Consider the following 16,596-nt stretch of genomic DNA (forward strand, 5'->3'; position numbering starts at 1 on the left):
GGCAGCTGAGATGGGGGCTCTGGGGGAGACACCCACCTCCCCACACCCAGCCCGCCTGCCGAGGCGGGGCAGCACCCAGCGCCCCCTCCTTGGCTCCCGGGGGCTCCCTCCCCGCCGATGCCCCGCTCCCGGCAGCCCAGCGCCGGCGGGCGGGGAGCGCGGCCGGGGGGCGGGCGGGAGGCGGGGCGGCGAGGGGGCGGCGGGCCGGGCTCCCCGGGGGAGGCACCGGAAGGCGCCCGGCGCTGATTCATTGCAATAAATTGTTCCCGTCGCGGCAAGGCTCGGTCATCGCCGCCCGAGCCGGAGACGGGGTCGCAGCCGCAGCGGAGCAGCCGCCGAGGAGGAAGGATGAAGATGCAAGCCGAGGTGATCCGCGAGGGCGAGCTGGAGAAACGGAGCGACAGCCTTTTCCAGCTGTGGAAGAAGAAGCTGGTGGTGCTGACCAAGGACAGCCTCAGCCTCTTCCCCGACGGGCACAAGCGGGCGAAGGGCAAAGAGCTGGGCTTCGGCTCCATTCTCAAGGTGGACTGCGTGGAGCGCACGGGCAAGTACATCTACTTCACCATCGTCACCAAGGACCGCAAAGAGATTGACTTTCGGTGCCCGGACCAGAGCTGCTGGAACGCCTCCATCACCATGGCCCTCATCGACTTCCAGAACAAGCGGGCCATCCAGGACTTTAAGAGCCGCCAGGAGATGGAGCAGGCGGCGGGCACCCAGGAGCGGCGGCTGGCCCGGGCGCCCTGAGCCGCTGCCCGCCCCGGCCGCCCCGGCCCAGGTGAGCCCCTCCGCGGCCCCCAGCGCGCTCCTGACGGGGCTTTTCATTATTTTAAATTTTTTTACTACCCCGCCTTCGCCCCCGCCTGCTTTGGGAGGGGCGGCGAGGCTCCCCTGGCACCGCTCACCCTTTTTTTTTTTTTTTTTTTTTTTTTAAATGGAGGGACCCCCCCGCCGCCGCCTCCCCGGCTCGCTGCCGGCCCACGAGGGTGCCCGGCCGCAGCCCGGGCCCGGGGCGCGCTGCCCGGCCGCTCCAGCGCAGGAGTTCCGGGGCTCGCTCCCCCTCCACTTTCCTGACGTTGGGAATTTCTGGTGGGAGCAGGGTTTATGCAAGGCGCTGAGAACTGCGGCTATTAGGGGAGGAAATAAATGGCCCTTGGCAGTGCTTTCCTTACAGAAATTTGCTAAAAATACGATATTTACGAAAACAAATGCTGAACACTTGTTCTCCCTTAAAGCCCCCCCCTCCCCTTTTTTTTTTTTACTGCCCCGCTGTCCTGGTCGTTTAACTAACCTGCTTTCTCTTGCTGCCTTTAGAGCATATTACTGGATGATAAACCAGATCAAGTGTCTTGGACTGAAATGGGACAGGGTACCAATGAAGGAAAGCGAAGAAGAGAGCTGGAAGCAGCTTGGTTTTCTCCAAGCCTGTTGAGGCTGCTGAGCAAAGAGCCCTGAGTTTTGACTGAGATGCATTTAAAGAAAAAAACCAAAGACTTTTGTAAAGGACTTCTAGTGAAGCATCCACGTGTTTTGAGTGGTACGGCTTTGTGAACGATTTATCTTCTATTTATGAGACGCAAGGAAGATTCAACACTGACTGGTGGTGTTAGACACAATTTAAATTATTTGTAGTATCTATATTTGTATTTATTTTGATGAATGTCTTTCAGCAGTTACTGGTCTTAATATTGCTTTTGCATTAATATGTCCATTCCAAATAAATTACTTGAAATGTTCACTTTTTATTACTGTACTCTGGTCTGCAGTAACTTTTGTTGACATATGTTTGTGGAGTGGGCAGTGGTGTAGTGGCTTAAAAAGAGTGGGTAAGCTCTGCTGTTTGGTGCCCTGGACTGGGCAGTGGGAGGTGGAGAAAGCCCAGATAACCCATTTGTGTTTGACCTCGTCTCCTGACCAGGGAGGGAGAGTGTGTTGAGGTCCAGTTCTGGTCAGTGGTGGAAATAGAAAAGCCTGCCACAACTTGGATAAGTGCCGCTTTTGAAGCTTTTTTTCTCATATAATCAAGCAATGGCGGCTACAGAAGGTGCAAGAGCTCCCTGCAACAGTAAACTGCTGCTGATGCCCCATGTCCTCCCCCTGGCCCCCATAGCTTAGTGCTGTGCTAAGGCAGAAAATGGGATTCTTGATTTTTGGAATAACACAGTACTGATGCTCCATGGGATTCCTCAGCTTTGCAACAAAGCAAGCTGAACTCTTTACTCTCTCCTCTTCCTCCACCTCTGCCATCTCTAGATCGAGTTAAATTTCTACAGGATGACTAGAAAGAATGGATATGGTCTTTTTTTTCTGATAGCACCTGGACCAAGAAGCTTGGAGGAAAAAAAACAGCTAATTTTTTTTTTTTTTTTTTTTTGGATAAAACTACTGAAGTTTTATCTTGTGAGGTTCAATTACCACTAACTAACCTGGGCTTCCTCGAGAGCAATGCTGCAGCACGAGTCAGCTCCAGCAGTCAGGACTACGAGCTTAGCAGGCAAAGTACTCGCTACTAATGCTCTACACTTGGTAATTTCAATCAGGTAATTTCCCCCTCCCAATATCAGTGCAATATCTTGCAGGAAACTTTGTACTAGAGGAAGTTGCAAAGTATGTAATTATGAGCAGCCTGTAGTAAGAGCAAGAGAGACTCAGTAGGGAGCGGGGGGGCATGGAAAAAAAACCCTGGCAGGAGGGATGGCCCTGGTTTCTGGAAGCAGCAGGGAGACTGGCGCTGCAGCGTGCTACATCAGGGCTTTGCAGCCTCCTTGCACGCTGCTGCCTGCCGGGCTCGTGCAGAGGCAGAGTAGCACATGGTTGAGCTGTGGATGTAGCAAACGTTTGGCCACAGCGCTCAAAAGCTTTTGGCCTTGATTCCACTCTAGCACAAGGTGCATTTAATGCAGCAAAATGACACTCAAAAGTGGATGTGTTTTACCTCGATTTTCCTTGGTACCAGCGCAGGGGGGTGAAATAAAAGGCCAAACCAGAGCAGAGGCACTGGCTCGTAATCCCCTTAGTTTCAGTGAATCCAAGCAGGAATGCTGACTGACAACAGCTGAAGATCTGGAGCTATTGCCTGCAATGGCAGCCACTGCTGCAGGGCGGGGGGAAACCCGATAGCTCTGGGGGGTCCCGAAGCCACCAGCTGCTCCAGCATAGCTCCAGTGTCTTTGCAAGCGATCTGTCCCTTATTCTAGATACAAGTGTTGACAAAAGACAAGGTAGTGTTCAGTTTTATTCCAGGTTTATGGAATCAAAAATAAAACTCACGAACATCTTTATTTCTAGAAAAAGTAAGGGGGTTACATCCTTGCAACTTAATTACTGGCTTTTCATCTCTCTCAGTGGGATTTTATTCTTTAAGAGGTAAACAAACAAACCTATATTGACAATTAACTGTAAATAGCCGAAGGAGGAGACTCCAAATTGTTTGTATAAAAATCCACCGATGGTTGGGCCCACCGTCCGGGTCAAGGGCTGCACCGAGGCGCAAATCCCGAGCATGGTACCTAGGAGAGATGGCAGAGACACGCAGACGTCAGGGTGAGGGCAAGTCTTGGGATGGAAAAGCGGAGAAGAGCATGTGGGATCCCCTTCATCCCTGACGGCATTCCCCCACAGTAGTAGCAAATCACTTCAAATAATCTCTTGCATTAATTTATAGAGGTCCAATTAGGGTTCGTTAAGGCTAAGGACTCCTGGAGGCATGGGGACTAGTTTCCACCATGAGCCAGCTCAGCTCTTCACTGAGCGGTCCAGACGACTGTAATGCTGCCCGAAAGGCAAGCGGGTGCTCACCGCTGCCTTCACCAGGGTCAAAGGATGCCTTTGGCCCCAGAAGATGCTTCTGAATGTTGCACTCAACAGGGCTGGTAACTATTGCATCGGTTAAGGGATGGAGAGGTAATTTCTAGGGTCATGTTCAAGACTTCCAAGCAAATCACACAGATTATTCCAATATCGTAATTACCTGAGAGGGCCCTGTCCCACCCGAGCTGCTATTGCCATTTATTCTCTAGTGTGGGACAGAGGAACAGCTCTTGAGGGCTTAGCAGGAGCGAGAGGCTTAGGTCTAACTAGGTCTTTAAGAATAAATAAATAAAACAACAGAGAAAGACTTAATCCCCTTGAGATACTCCCCCACCCCCTTTCGAAAAAGAACGGATATTTCAATTTGGATGGAAATGCAAGCCCTGCACCCGGCTGGGCCTGTTCCCCCTCCAACAGCTCTCCCATTTGCATCCTTAACAGGAATGAGGCGGACAGAGAAGCACCTCCAGTTTGGCAAAGATAGGGGTTTTTTTTTTTCCACATGCAGACAGATGGCCAGGATGTCCCTCAAGACACAAAGATTGCCCCCCCATGCACCCGGTGCGCTCTTTGCCCTGCAGTCTTCATGCACGACAGCTATCATGCTCAGGGGAGCCGAAAAATACCTGGCCAGCCAGAAAACCATTAGCCCCCAACACCGTAAGGAAGGGCAAGCTGGCAGCATATGCAAGAAACTTGTACCCTGCTCTGAAATGATGCTGTAATTATTTTTTTTTAATATCAGTATGATTATTTGGGCTGGTGGCATCAATTTTGCACCAAGACATGGGTTGAGGCATTGTTGCTGCACAAGGCCAGCAGTGTCTGGGAAGGATGAGGAGGATGCTGTCCCGCATGTAAGATGTGGAGCCAAGCGCGATATTTAACATGGGTAGCCATGGGGAAATGATCCCGGGCTCTGGGAGAGAAGAAGCAGCCGGGTGTTTGCATAGTGCCGGCCAGTGACTGCTGGGCTGTTATCAGCGTGCTTAAAATACTTGTGCAATGAGCCTGAGCTGAGGGCGTAGCTGTGAGGAGAGGGAAATCTCCCGGGAAGTGCTGCTGAGCGCTCCTCCCGCGCATGGGAACACAAAAGCGATGGGTGGGACCTCGCCTTGACCCTTTGCCAATGGGAACCATCCCACAACCACCAAACTTTCTGGGCAGGTTTTGCAATTATTTTCTCCCCTCTAGGTATTTGAATTAAACTAATTACTACGTACAATTGCCAAACTGGCTCTTATGATTGAGGAGGCACTTTTTTTCCTTTCCTTTTTTTTTTCTGGAGCAAAAATCCATCCTCTTAAAAGGCTGGGCTCTCCCTCTGCACTTCTCCACCATGTTGCTGAGAAAGACAATTTCTATTTAATGGGTTTAAATTAGATTCCTCGTGTCAGACGCCCTCGAGCTTTGGGACATTGTAAATCTCAGCTCTGCAGCGTGGCCCTACCTCTGTTTCAAAGCTGCGCATGTGATGGATCTCATTTAAGACAAGACCTTTAACTGGGACAAGTCACCACGTCAGCAGAAAAATCCCTGCGTTGCTTTGCACAGCTCTGCCAACACACACGCTCACCTTCTTCATCATGCCTATCCCACTTTCTGAAACTTCCCTGTCCTTTTTCCCTCCCTCCCCAGCTTTTTTCGCCCTGTTTTCCATACCCGCCACGACCTGTCCCGGATGGGTGCCCATCCTCCCGTCCCGCCCCAGACCTCCTCTCCTCCAACAGGTTTCAGGGTTGGGTGCTGGAGGCTCCCCAAGCCGGGTGGCTCTGTCCCTCCTCCCACCCTTGGCCGTGCCGGAGTGCCCTGGCTCGCCCTCCTTTCCAGCTCACATCCTGTTGCCGCACTCAGATCATGGTGCTGGCCCAGATTAGCCTCACGCCTGCGGGGCAATCGCGGGGCCTAATTTCACGATTAAGTCATCACCACCAGCGGTCGCCTTCAAACAAGCAAAACCCAAGCAAAGCTGAAGGGTTCCATGTGCCGAGCTTTGCCTGTCTGCAAGCTCTCCTCCTAAGGTTTCGTGTCTGATGTGCAAACAAAATCGTGAAACGTGGGACCACTACGCAGGGAGGCTCTGCTGGGCTTCCTCCCTCCCCCCTACCCCGCCCCGAGCGCGGGGGGCTCTGCGCAGGAACAAGACCTCCATTCTCGGGAGGGACTGGGGTTGACAAGGAGTGCTTGTGCAGATGCAAGTCCCCCCAGGCTCGGGGCTGCCCTCCCACCGGCTCGCACACCCAGCTGAACAGCACGTGCACGTGGGGCGGAATTTTCCCTTCCTGCCTTTGAAGATGGGGGGCGGGGGAGAAAATCAAAGGGAAATGAATGAAATCATTTCCGCTCTCTTCCCTTCAGTGCAAAGCCCCAGCCATAAGCAAAGAGCAAGTGGCAAACCCATCAGCCTCAGTAGGAAGCGACCTTGGATCAGTCCTGAAATGATGGGTGTAAGGGATGGTGCCATCCTATGTCCCACTGTTCCCTTTCCGAGACACCTATTTAAAAGGCAAGGACGAGTGACTAAGTGTGTAGCAAGGGCGGACAGGTTATCCTCCTGCAATGCCCCAGCTGCTCCAGCCCTGCAATGAGATGGACACCTGAGCTCAGCCCAACCTCCAGCTCCTCAGAAAGCCTCTCCCTGGCCCAAAGAAAAACCTCCATGGGCTCTGCCAGCCCCAGGCTAGCAAAAACATCAGGAAAAGACAGCAGCAAGACTCAAAAGTGAAGTTTCCAAAGGCAAATTCCCAACATGTTATTTCTTTGCACTAACTAAAAGGCTTGTTGCAAAATAGTGCTCAGGTTTTTGATGCAGCAACAGCGAGGGTTTTTTCATAAAGCCATATTTCCACACTCTTAGAAAAGTGGGGATTTCTAACGTGCCACCAAAATGCTTGCTTTGCAGAGCAGCTCTCAGGCTTGCATAGGAAGGAGCGGCCTTTTAGCTGCCGTACGGGTGGAGCAGCCGTTGCGGGGTGCCACCCACAGCCAGAGAGGGATGGCAGGCATGTTAATAGCCCCATTTCTCTGCGAGACACCCACGCTGTCACTGCTGCAGCTGCTGCGGAGAGGCAGCTCGCCGGGACACGGCTCTGCTGTGTCAGGCATTCCTGCCTTTGCCCCGGCCCCTGCCCGGGTGCATCCAAAACCAGCACAAAACCATTAGATGCCTCTTCCCTCAGTAACGTTGTAAGGAAGAAGCAGGGTTCGAAAGGCAAGGGCTAGGGAGGAGCAGTGGAAACAAGGTTTTCCCCCAGTGCCTCGATTCTCTGTGCCAGCAGCATCCCTCCTCGGCATGCCCAGTTTCAAGCCAGCTGTAACTCTGCAATTTTAGTAGCACTTGGCATGATATCAGCCCCGGACGGACAGGCAGGAGAAAGCCCCGGACAGCCCATGGCTCTCCTGACATCCCATGACCCCCTCCTAACCATCCACGCTGCCCTGCCATCCTGCCCTGCCATGCGGAGACCGTCCGTCCCACCAAGGCACAGGCTGACCTAACAGCATACGCAAGCAGGGAGCAGGGTGAGGCAACTAAACCCATTTTCCTCTCTGACCAAAGCTTGCCTCTGGGCTTTAAAAGCCAAGCAATGCTTCAGTTTTCCTCACAAAGCCCCTTTGAGAAGAGCCTGGATGAATTCCAGCTTGGCTGTATGTCCCAAAGCTGCTTGGTGCCCTTCCCCCTTGGCTCTCCCTATCACATGAACATCGCTCCAACTCATGAAACAGCAGATATTCTTCCCATCCGAGCACAGGGGCTGGGACATCCCCAGTCCTCACCTCTTCGGGAGCTAAGTGGTCCTCCCAGGTAGAAGTACTGCACTCGGAAATCGCGGTCTCCCAGCATTTGTAGGAGATGCAGTGGTCAGCTCTACAAATAAACTACTAAAGTGACATTTAGAAAAGCTCTTAATCCAGAAGCATCTCAAAAGTGCTTTATAAACTTCATTAATTGGCTGAGCAAACTAAAACTCCCATTCTTGGTAGGGTCTGTGCAGAGGTATCTCCTCAGATGGCTGCTAGGGAAGATGTAAGGGTGCAGGCTGGCATACCAGAAAGGCGCAGCTAGAGCAGAGAAACTCTTGCTTGCCTGGTGAACGCGGCTTGGGGAGCAAACCCTGAAAGAGCTTGAGCAAAAGACCAAACTGGGTTAACCCAGCTCCATCCTGGGACAAACTCAGCAAGGCTCCCATGACAATGACGTAGGCATATTTCTGTTGTCGACAGAAGAAAAAATAACAGGTATAAAGATTTTTGTGTCTACCACTGCATCTCAGCCCCCTTGTACAGAGAAATATAGTAACTCTTTGACAGAAACATGGCCAAAATGTAGGGGGCAATTACTGCATCAGGCAAAACACGTTTCCAAAGAGCAATCCCAAATGCCCTTCTGAGGTGCTCTAAGTTAAAAGGTGTGAACGAACAGCCCCCTAAGTCACCCTCATGGTAGAAAAGCAGTTTGTTTTTTTTTTCTTGAACATATCTTGAGTTCATACAGAAAGGAGAGTTTGGGAGAGGCTTCCCTTACTGCGTCCAGCACTATGGATATCAGCAGGCGGCACAGGGCTGGGAGCACTGGGTCGCAGGATGCTTGCTCAGTGTTGTTCAAGCTCATCCTGTATTAGCTCCACCATTCCCCATTCATCTGCTCTGCTGACACCCACTGCACGCAACTGCCAAGCCAGATTTACTGGGGAATTGGGCCTTCGCCATGAATGTGCCTCAGCGCTCCACAGCAGTGGCACGAGCTGGGAAGCACCTGATGGACTCACATTGAGATGATGAGTCTTACCAGTGTCAGAGGAGGGGACAGCCTTGGTGAGGATGCTGTCGGTGATGGTAGCCAGCGTGCTGAAGGCGAACACCAGTGGCACCGCAATGATGCAGTAGTGCCACACGGTCCTCATCAGGGCCTAAGGGACAGGACAAAATGGACCACGGATCATTAGAGAGCACAAGCAGTGACTTTGTGGCAAGAAACAACCCAGAAAAACATCACAAGCCAAACCCATGACTTAGGGAAATTGTGGGAGCCACAACTGATACGTGATGGTGTGGCTTTGGCCATTGCAGGCCACCGTTTGTCTACAGTGAATTATTCCAAGCATGCAACGCAAGTAGCAAAGATACTCTACAATCTGGCAATATGTTTCTCTGGCACTGCTGCGGGTATTTTTAGTGTCTAGGAATTAGTGACATCCCCGCACCCTTCCCCCCTGTCTTCTGTCTCTTGTCCAACTCCTGAGGAAACATTGAACAGCAGATGCATGTGGTGTACTTCAGGAAGCCTCCATTACTTATACAAAACAGCCTAGAGAAGGCATTTCAGTTCATTATCATAAATAATTAAAACTAAACTGAGCTTGTCAAAATAAATGAGCACAGTGCATTATGTAATGCTGTACCTTTGGGATTTCTAATCCTGTTCTGCTGCTTCCTTGCTAATAAATTCACTGAATTCAGGAATCTGGAATAGGTCTTCTGGCCATAAGTGCACATTAGGGAGAGTAATGATTTTGTTATTGCACATATTCTTAGTGGAGGCATCCCTCCAGCTGTTTAATATAGAAACAAAAGCGGTGAAGCTCCCGAAGCTGTGAGGCTAGAGTGGCTCTCGGCTCCTTCACAAGCCCTGTTGGTCAAATGAATGGATTTCTCTGGGGCATGGAAAGGAAATTCCCCCTTTCTTGCAAGTCTTCTGCCCTCACCCACATCTCAAGGTGTGTTATTGTGGCCGGCAAACATATCTGTCACTGGTTTAGCCAGGAGTTTCATTCTCTGGAGTTCTCTCTCCTAAGATCTGGTCCCTGCCTCTTGGCTACAGAAGATGGAGAAGCCCAGAGACATTGTTCACTAATGACTTGGAAATATTGAGATTTATTCCTAGTTCCCCTCTAGACTCACACACAGCTAGGTTTCTCTCCTCAGAGGGACTCTCTGCCTACGTTTTGGTTAAGATCTAGGCACTTCTGATTAAGGAACTGGAGAACAAAGACAGAGGAACAGGTATTTGGTACATAAACATTCAGACAGAGGGAAAATAATTCCTTGCTAGAGCAAATGTCATTGCAGGACAACATTGCAGAGCTCATAGGAAAAAACAGCTTTAACCCTCCCCTGCCTTGTATGAATTTCCTCATGGGCTGAAGCAAGTGGGCAGAAAAAAGCTGAGCCATGTCTGTGCCTGCTGTAAAACCAGGGGAAATGGCTTCTCACTCCCCTGGGACTTGGAAAGGACCAAGCCAGGCAGAGCCTCGTCTCTGCTGCTCCTCAGGTGCTGGGTAGGTAGCGGTCTTTCTGACCTGAGCAGATCTGAAGGTATTTTTTCAGGTGAGAGAGGCAGGACCAGGAGTTTCAGCAGACAGGTTCAAAAAGCACATGCCTGGGAAATGCAGGCAGCGAGGCAGGACGAGGCACAGCCATGCCTTCAGACAAAGAGAAAAACTTCCCCAGTGCAGCCGCCAAGCCCTCCTACACCCCTGCCCATGCGCTCCCGGCTTGACCTGTGAACCAGACACTGGCTCTCCCATCCTCTCCTTTTCCAGGTGTTATTGCTGAGCTCCCAGCCCACCCCTTCCCTTCTCCAGCCGCCGATTGCTGGGAACATCCTGCAACCTCTTCCCAGCTGCACCGCCGTCTGTCTGTCTGCTGCCACTGGTGCCTGCCTTCCAAAAACACTTCAGCCCACCTCCTGGCGATATGAAGATGGGTTTCAGAGTGTCTTTTATTAACAGCTAGCTTTTCTCCTCGCTTCCACCCTTTGGGGAGGGGATCTGCTTCGTTTGGAGGCCAGATGCAGGAAGGGCATAGCGGGTGGGATGCTCCTCCACCAGTGGCTGTGCAGGATTAAAAGCTTCACGCATTAATCTCTGCATTTGGGGCCTGCTGCTGTGACAGCACTCATCCTCACCGAGACAGAAAGCCACCCCAGAAACGGATGTTTTCTTGGCAGCCGCTCGAACAGAGCACTTTTTAGTAAGGCGTCCCTGGTGAAGAGGATCGCAGCTGCATTTGCCTATGAATAGTTCTCATGGGAAGTCATTGCTGACCCTTGTCCCCAGGCCTGTGCTGTCAGGATGTCCACAGCCCTCCGGGCTTGGCGTAATGGCCAACTCTAAAACGATTTCCCTTCCCGGCTCCCCTCCCCGCACAGCCGATGTGAGCCTCCCTGCGCTGGGGCATTAGTCGCTTCAAGCCATGCCGCTCCATGTGTCCCTCTGCTGCCGTTGAGGCTTTCTCCCCTACCTTCAGCCCCCTCCAGCTGTCCCTTTCAGTGAGACCTCAGTACACAAAAGCCATTTGCTCCACCTTGCCCCTCTGTCTGATTCCCATGGGACTGCGCTTTGGCGCAAGCAACCAGTCCCAGCAGCACCCTGCCCTGCGCCTGGTTGGGGGTGCTCCAGATGGGCCAGGTCTACCTTGGTTCCACCTAATTGCTCCCACCCATAACCAAAAAACAATGGCGAGACCTTCAAAGCTCTTCCTGGGCCATGCTCAGGAGCACCAAGCCCTGTGCAGATGTCCTATGCTAAGGGAGCACATTGATGCCAGCCAAAGACACGTGACCAGCTGGGGGGGACCGTTCCTGAGCATCCTACCACCCGGCAGCAACTCTGCAAGCCCTGAAATCCCAGAGAGGGGGACCATCTGCAGAGTCAACCCTTCGTCTGCATCCATTGCCCCTTCCCAGCCTCATCTCAGACATCCAATTTAGCCTCAGATTAGCAAAGGTGCATAGGTGCCTCATCTCGTCCATGTAGCTGGGAACCATGCGCCTCAATACCCTTCAGGATTTGGCCCTGACCACCCCATGGCTGCATCACGGTTGTGGGAAAGGCACCCAACCTACCCATATCAGTGGGAGCACTGGCGCCCCGGCAGCAAGGCTTGAGGCCAAATCCTGCAAAGACTGTAGATAGGGTGATGCAGCTTGACAGTCCTTTGGGCCCACCTTGCTGATGAGGACCGGTGTGCACCCTTCCTCCATCCTCATCGCACCGGCAAAGCTATCAGTTCCCCGAGCGTGGCTTATCTGAGCAAACACCATTACCAGCAGAGATGCCTACGTCAACTGGGTTTTCCAGTTACCATTTGAGACTGGCATCCACTGTCGCCCATGCAGACACAACCAGCAATGGGTAGCATCACTCATCCCAAAACAGAGGAACAAAATCATTGCCTTGCTACCTCCTTCCCCAATACTCTCAGCTTGGGGAAATTAGGCAAAAATAAAGCCCCAGAAGAAGAGCACACAACCTCCGCTGTCTTGCTGCAGGTACAACCACAATGACTTTCCCCCCCATAATCTTCATTTACTTTCTGGGTAGTTCAGGAAATGCAGTTGCTGACAAGACTGAGAGCAGGATTTCTGTGCAAATCCAGTGACTCAGGAGGGACTTAACGCGTTTCTGTGTGAGATTAATTTTTTTTTAATCCCTGTAACTATTACTCACACAGCTCTTTATCGTTATTTGGTGTGGTGCTTATACTGAACGTGGCTCCATTTGCACAGAGGCCCGGGAGAACTGGTTTTTCCCTCGAGGACCACCCAGCAAAGCTAGTGGTGGCATTTCAAGGGGCAGAGATTGCAGCCAGGTCTCACAGACCTTGTGCTGCCTTGTTATTAAAAGGCACCATGGATGATTTGACACCGAGCCTTACCATGCCTAGGCCCACGCCGGCAAAGACGAAGACGCTGAGCCTGAGCAAGGTCCTCTCCGTGCAGTGATTAGTGAGTTTTCCAACCACTAGACCCTGGACAACCTGGGAAAGAATGAGACAAGCCCAGTGTATAACAATTTAAACAAGCTCAAAAGAGAACTGCTACAGTGCTTCAAACAAATGAAAGGCAGCAAATGGGTTATTCCCTTGATTTTTTCGGAGAAAAAGGGACCTCGCTGTCACAGTAAGTACCTGGAAGACACGATCCATTATTTCGAGCATTTTGGATCCTCAGGATAGATCCATCCTATCAGCTGAAAGTCCTTACTCAGGGTGCACGCCTGAGTTTACCATTACTGCCTACTCACTAACAGTGATTGAAACTTTCTAAAGATGCTTGCAGATACAAATGAACTCTTCTAACTAACTCATGGTGTTTTTTTGAAATACAATTAATACTAAGGTCTTCACTCTCAGCAAGTCTTTCCAAAGAAAAACCATAAATTCATATGCAGAGGAGGAAAATGCCTCCTTTCCTGTACCTTCTCTTGCCATTATTTTAAACTCTAATTATACAAATTGGGTGGTTCATCGTTTTTAGTCAGGAAACAAGTACGACGGAGATGCTAATACCCAGCCCCAGTGGTACACGCAGCCGTGAGGGACGGGGAACTGGTTTTACAGATTTTAAATAAAAACTGATGAGAGGGGGAGGGAAGGAGGAGCAAAAAAGTATTTGGCTTTTCCAACACTTTGCAGAGCAAAGATTCCCTCTTTCATTTCTCTGTTTGGCATCTCCCATACTTCAAGTGATGCTGGCCCAGGTGGACACAAGAGCACAGAGGCTGGAAGATATCACTTTGAAAACGAACCCCAAACAACTGCATTTCAGGGGAGGGACAGAAAGGAATATACTGAGTTTTCCCTGCCTTGAAAGGGTTTGTTTGATCCAAGGAAAAATCCCTCCAACTTGAAAGAAGAGCTGTAGTTCAAAATGCTTTGTTTGGCATGATGGCTTCGTTTCAATGGCAGTCCAGCCTGGAGAACACCTCTGTGCTCTGCTTGGACCTGGAACGATGCTACGGCATGCTTAACCTTGCTGTGTTAGTCCTAGGGGTGGAAACCCAAACTTAACTGAAAGGAAATGAGTGCACAATGAATAAGAAAGTTATTTAAAAGAAAGGAAATGTTGATCTATGACAAGCAGTCCAGAAAAAGCAATTTAATTATTAAAATAAAATAAAAAAGCAAAAAGTAAATAGTAATAAAGTGACAATAAAATAAAGTGGACATAAAGAACAATAGCTACAAATTGAATATACTTCCAACAAGTTACAACTTAATGGAAAAACATCAAAATTTGACTCTTCATATTGCTTCAACCAGCCACTTTTGACATGAGGGCGCATTGCACCAAGCAGACATTTTGGTTCCCAGTAAACACTTTTACTGCGTCATTTTTGTCACCATCCCCACCCTCAGGCAGGTCTTGAGAGTTTGGCTCATGTGTGTCCAGGTGCCACGTGATGGTGGCATGGGCCCTGTGTGTCTCTCTCAGGTTGTGTCACCTGCTGAGTGGCCTTGAGGACACTGGCGGACCTGCTGTGGTGCGATGCTCGGACGATGCATGGGGTGACCTGAGTCATCTCAGCTGAAAGCCCTGCTGCGGACACGGGAGAAGACTGATACCAGCCCCAGCAGCTCCTACTCGGGTGGTGGGTGGAGGAGCCGCTGAGTAATGCTTCATTAAGCTGAGCGTTCCCAAAACGAAGAATCATCATTAACTTTTTGCAGCTTCCCAGTCCCTCCCGCTGGCTCGCCCCAACCGGGGCTGTGCTGAGTCACATGGGACAGAGGCTGAGCCCTGTTGCAGGGCATGGCTTGACTCAGCGGTGGCATCACCTGAACCCAAGTTCGGCTTTGCTGAGCCACCGGAGGAAAGGAAATGTTTCTCAATTTGCCCAGACTTGAACGGTGTATTAAATCAGGATACACCGTGCAGGCGCAGCCTCGTCCCTGCCCTTCCTTGAGTCATTGGGGTATATCATCGGCAACATCCCAAAGCAGCCTGATCTGATTGCCATGGGAGCGGCATACCCAAAAATGTTTCTGTTGCTCCATGCGAGCACCTAAGCGCAGGGAACAAGTGCCGCTGCAGCAAAGCCAGGCTCTGAGCAGGCAGAACATGGAGACAGGCAGACCAGAGGCCACCAGGACTGTCCCCAAAGTGAGCAGGGCAGGGGATGGTCCTTGTGCCAAGGCTGGCATTCAGCACGGGCTTCCGCATTCCTTTGACTGTGGTAATATGAGCATGAGGTAAAACACCACTGCTGAACCAACCAACTCAGCAACAGGACTTTTTCCAAGGGCAAGTGTCAGCCCAAGTCACCTGCTTTCCCTTTGGGGCTGAGCAGCCGTCCTTGGGTTATACAGACTGCACTGGTTATCTGGGCTGCTGGACTCCCTCCCCAGCATGGTCATTGCTGATCCAGCCGTGAGCCCAGGACATGCAAGGCCCATCATCTTGATTTTGGACGCTATCAAACACCAGCGCCTTGATTTATGCACTGGGTAATGTTTCTAGTCACTGGGAGCTTTGGCCTCACTTCCAGTCTCTATTGAGACCTGAAAACCCATTACTGCCAGCCTGCAATTTGTCCTGGGCGCACAGTCCCCAGTTTGTGTGAGTGGCAGCTCCTTGCACAGGCACATTTGGGAAGGAGGAAGTGAAAGGTGGTTCATGTGCACTCTCCCATGTAAGGTTTTGGACGTGTGTGGCCACTGCCAGGGGGTAGCAAGGGCATCCCAGATGATTTGGCCATCACCATTCCCATGGACAAGCCCTGGTGCCACTGACGAAGCAGCAATGGGACTTATCCTTATTTTTACTCCTGCTGGCAAATTCTGGGCTTTTCCCTCGCACATAACCTTCCCTTGAGATCGACTTCGATAGGCCTTCCCCTCCTGCATTGCGTTTTGCCTGCATGGTGCTTGCCTTTGTAACTTGACCTCCTTTGAAGTCGGGGAAGAGTCAGTGTACTTGGCTGGAATGCCTCCTGTCATCAATAAACAAAAGAGAGAGGAAATTGTTTGCAAGTGAAATAACAGGCACTGCCTGTGGCTGTGTACACATGTCACAGGATAAACCAACTCATCTTTTTTTTTCCTTCCTCCCTCCTTCTTTAAAGGCAAATAAGTCTCCCAATAAATGCGTAAGAACAGCCAAATCTCTCCTTGTTGCTATGCTGGATTCCCTGAACTGGGGGGTTGTTCCACTAGTTCAGCTGATCACACAGAAAAATAGTCTCTACCTCTATCACTGTATTTGGTTTCTGGGGACCAGCAGCTCACATTTGCTCAGAAGAGCCAATTGCCCATTTTATTGTTAACCTCATCAACGAATTTCAGCAATCCCTTGCACGATGGAGCAGATTTTTGCTGTTTGAAGGTTTAAGGTGCTAATATTTGGAAGACTTCTGAGTGGCGAAGCAGCAGCCTTGTTGCATGGAGCCACTACTGAGCAGGACTGGCACCTCGAAGTGGCTAACCTCATCAGGGAAGGTTAAAGGAGCTATGCAGATACTCGGCTGGTCCTCTGCGCTCAGCGGACACAGGACTGTTTCTACAGAATCTTCCATCAGCGTCAACTGAAAGCCTGACAGCGCCCAGCAACAAAATAAATTCTCTTTCACCCAACAGCCTGGAAATTAAAAGACATGAGAAGGTTGAAGGGACAGGCACAGCAGGCCAGATAGGCTGCTACAGCCTAGCAGAGAAGGTGCGGGGCCCCATCCCTAGCACAGATAGCGTGATTCACATCAGAGGCAGCCTCCCACGCTCCGGACCCGTATCTCTCGCCTTTGAAATTGTGCCTGGCTGGCAGTTCCCAGGGCGAGCGCAGCGCTGGCTGGGGTGGGACGTGCAGGTGGGCACCGGCTGGGGCAGACCGCAGCAGGCAACAAAAATAACGGGGCTTTTCTGCACAGGCTGAAGGTGGTGCAAAACCTTGGGCGGGGGGAAAGGGAGTTGTTTTACTGACACAGAGATGCCAGAAAGCACTTGAGAAGTAGTTCAGGTCTTGTGAAGGAGCAGGAGGGCGGTGGGACTGGAAGGAGAGCTGATGGTGAG

At 51.1% G+C, this 16,596-nt stretch overlaps 2 protein-coding genes across 2 annotated transcripts in view; one reads left to right on the top strand and one right to left on the bottom strand.

The window, feature by feature from the left end:
* The first annotated feature begins 274 nt into the window (after positions 1-274).
* On the top strand, positions 275-1,705 carry PHLDA2 (pleckstrin homology like domain family A member 2). The gene is made up of 2 exons (XM_068399576.1): positions 275-778; positions 1,315-1,705. Exon 1 carries the CDS (start codon positions 349-351, stop codon positions 745-747), a length of 399 nt encoding a protein of 132 aa, XP_068255677.1. The 5' UTR covers positions 275-348; the 3' UTR covers positions 748-778; positions 1,315-1,705.
* Positions 1,706-3,321: 1,616 nt separating this feature from the next.
* The window catches only part of SLC22A18 (solute carrier family 22 member 18), a 72,554-nt gene continuing 59,279 nt past the window's right edge, over positions 3,322-16,596 (bottom strand). Inside the window, exons 8-10 of the mRNA XM_068399418.1 lie at positions 12,469-12,570; positions 8,600-8,720; positions 3,322-3,509 (exon numbers count right to left, since the gene is read on the bottom strand). Of these exons, the coding sequence (XP_068255519.1) occupies positions 3,322-3,509; positions 8,600-8,720; positions 12,469-12,570 (411 nt within the window). The remainder of the gene's footprint in view (positions 3,510-8,599; positions 8,721-12,468; positions 12,571-16,596) is intronic.

The sequence above is a fragment of the Nyctibius grandis genome, chromosome 4 (genome assembly GCF_013368605.1).
Source record: "Nyctibius grandis isolate bNycGra1 chromosome 4, bNycGra1.pri, whole genome shotgun sequence".
NCBI lineage: Eukaryota > Metazoa > Chordata > Aves > Nyctibiiformes > Nyctibiidae > Nyctibius > Nyctibius grandis.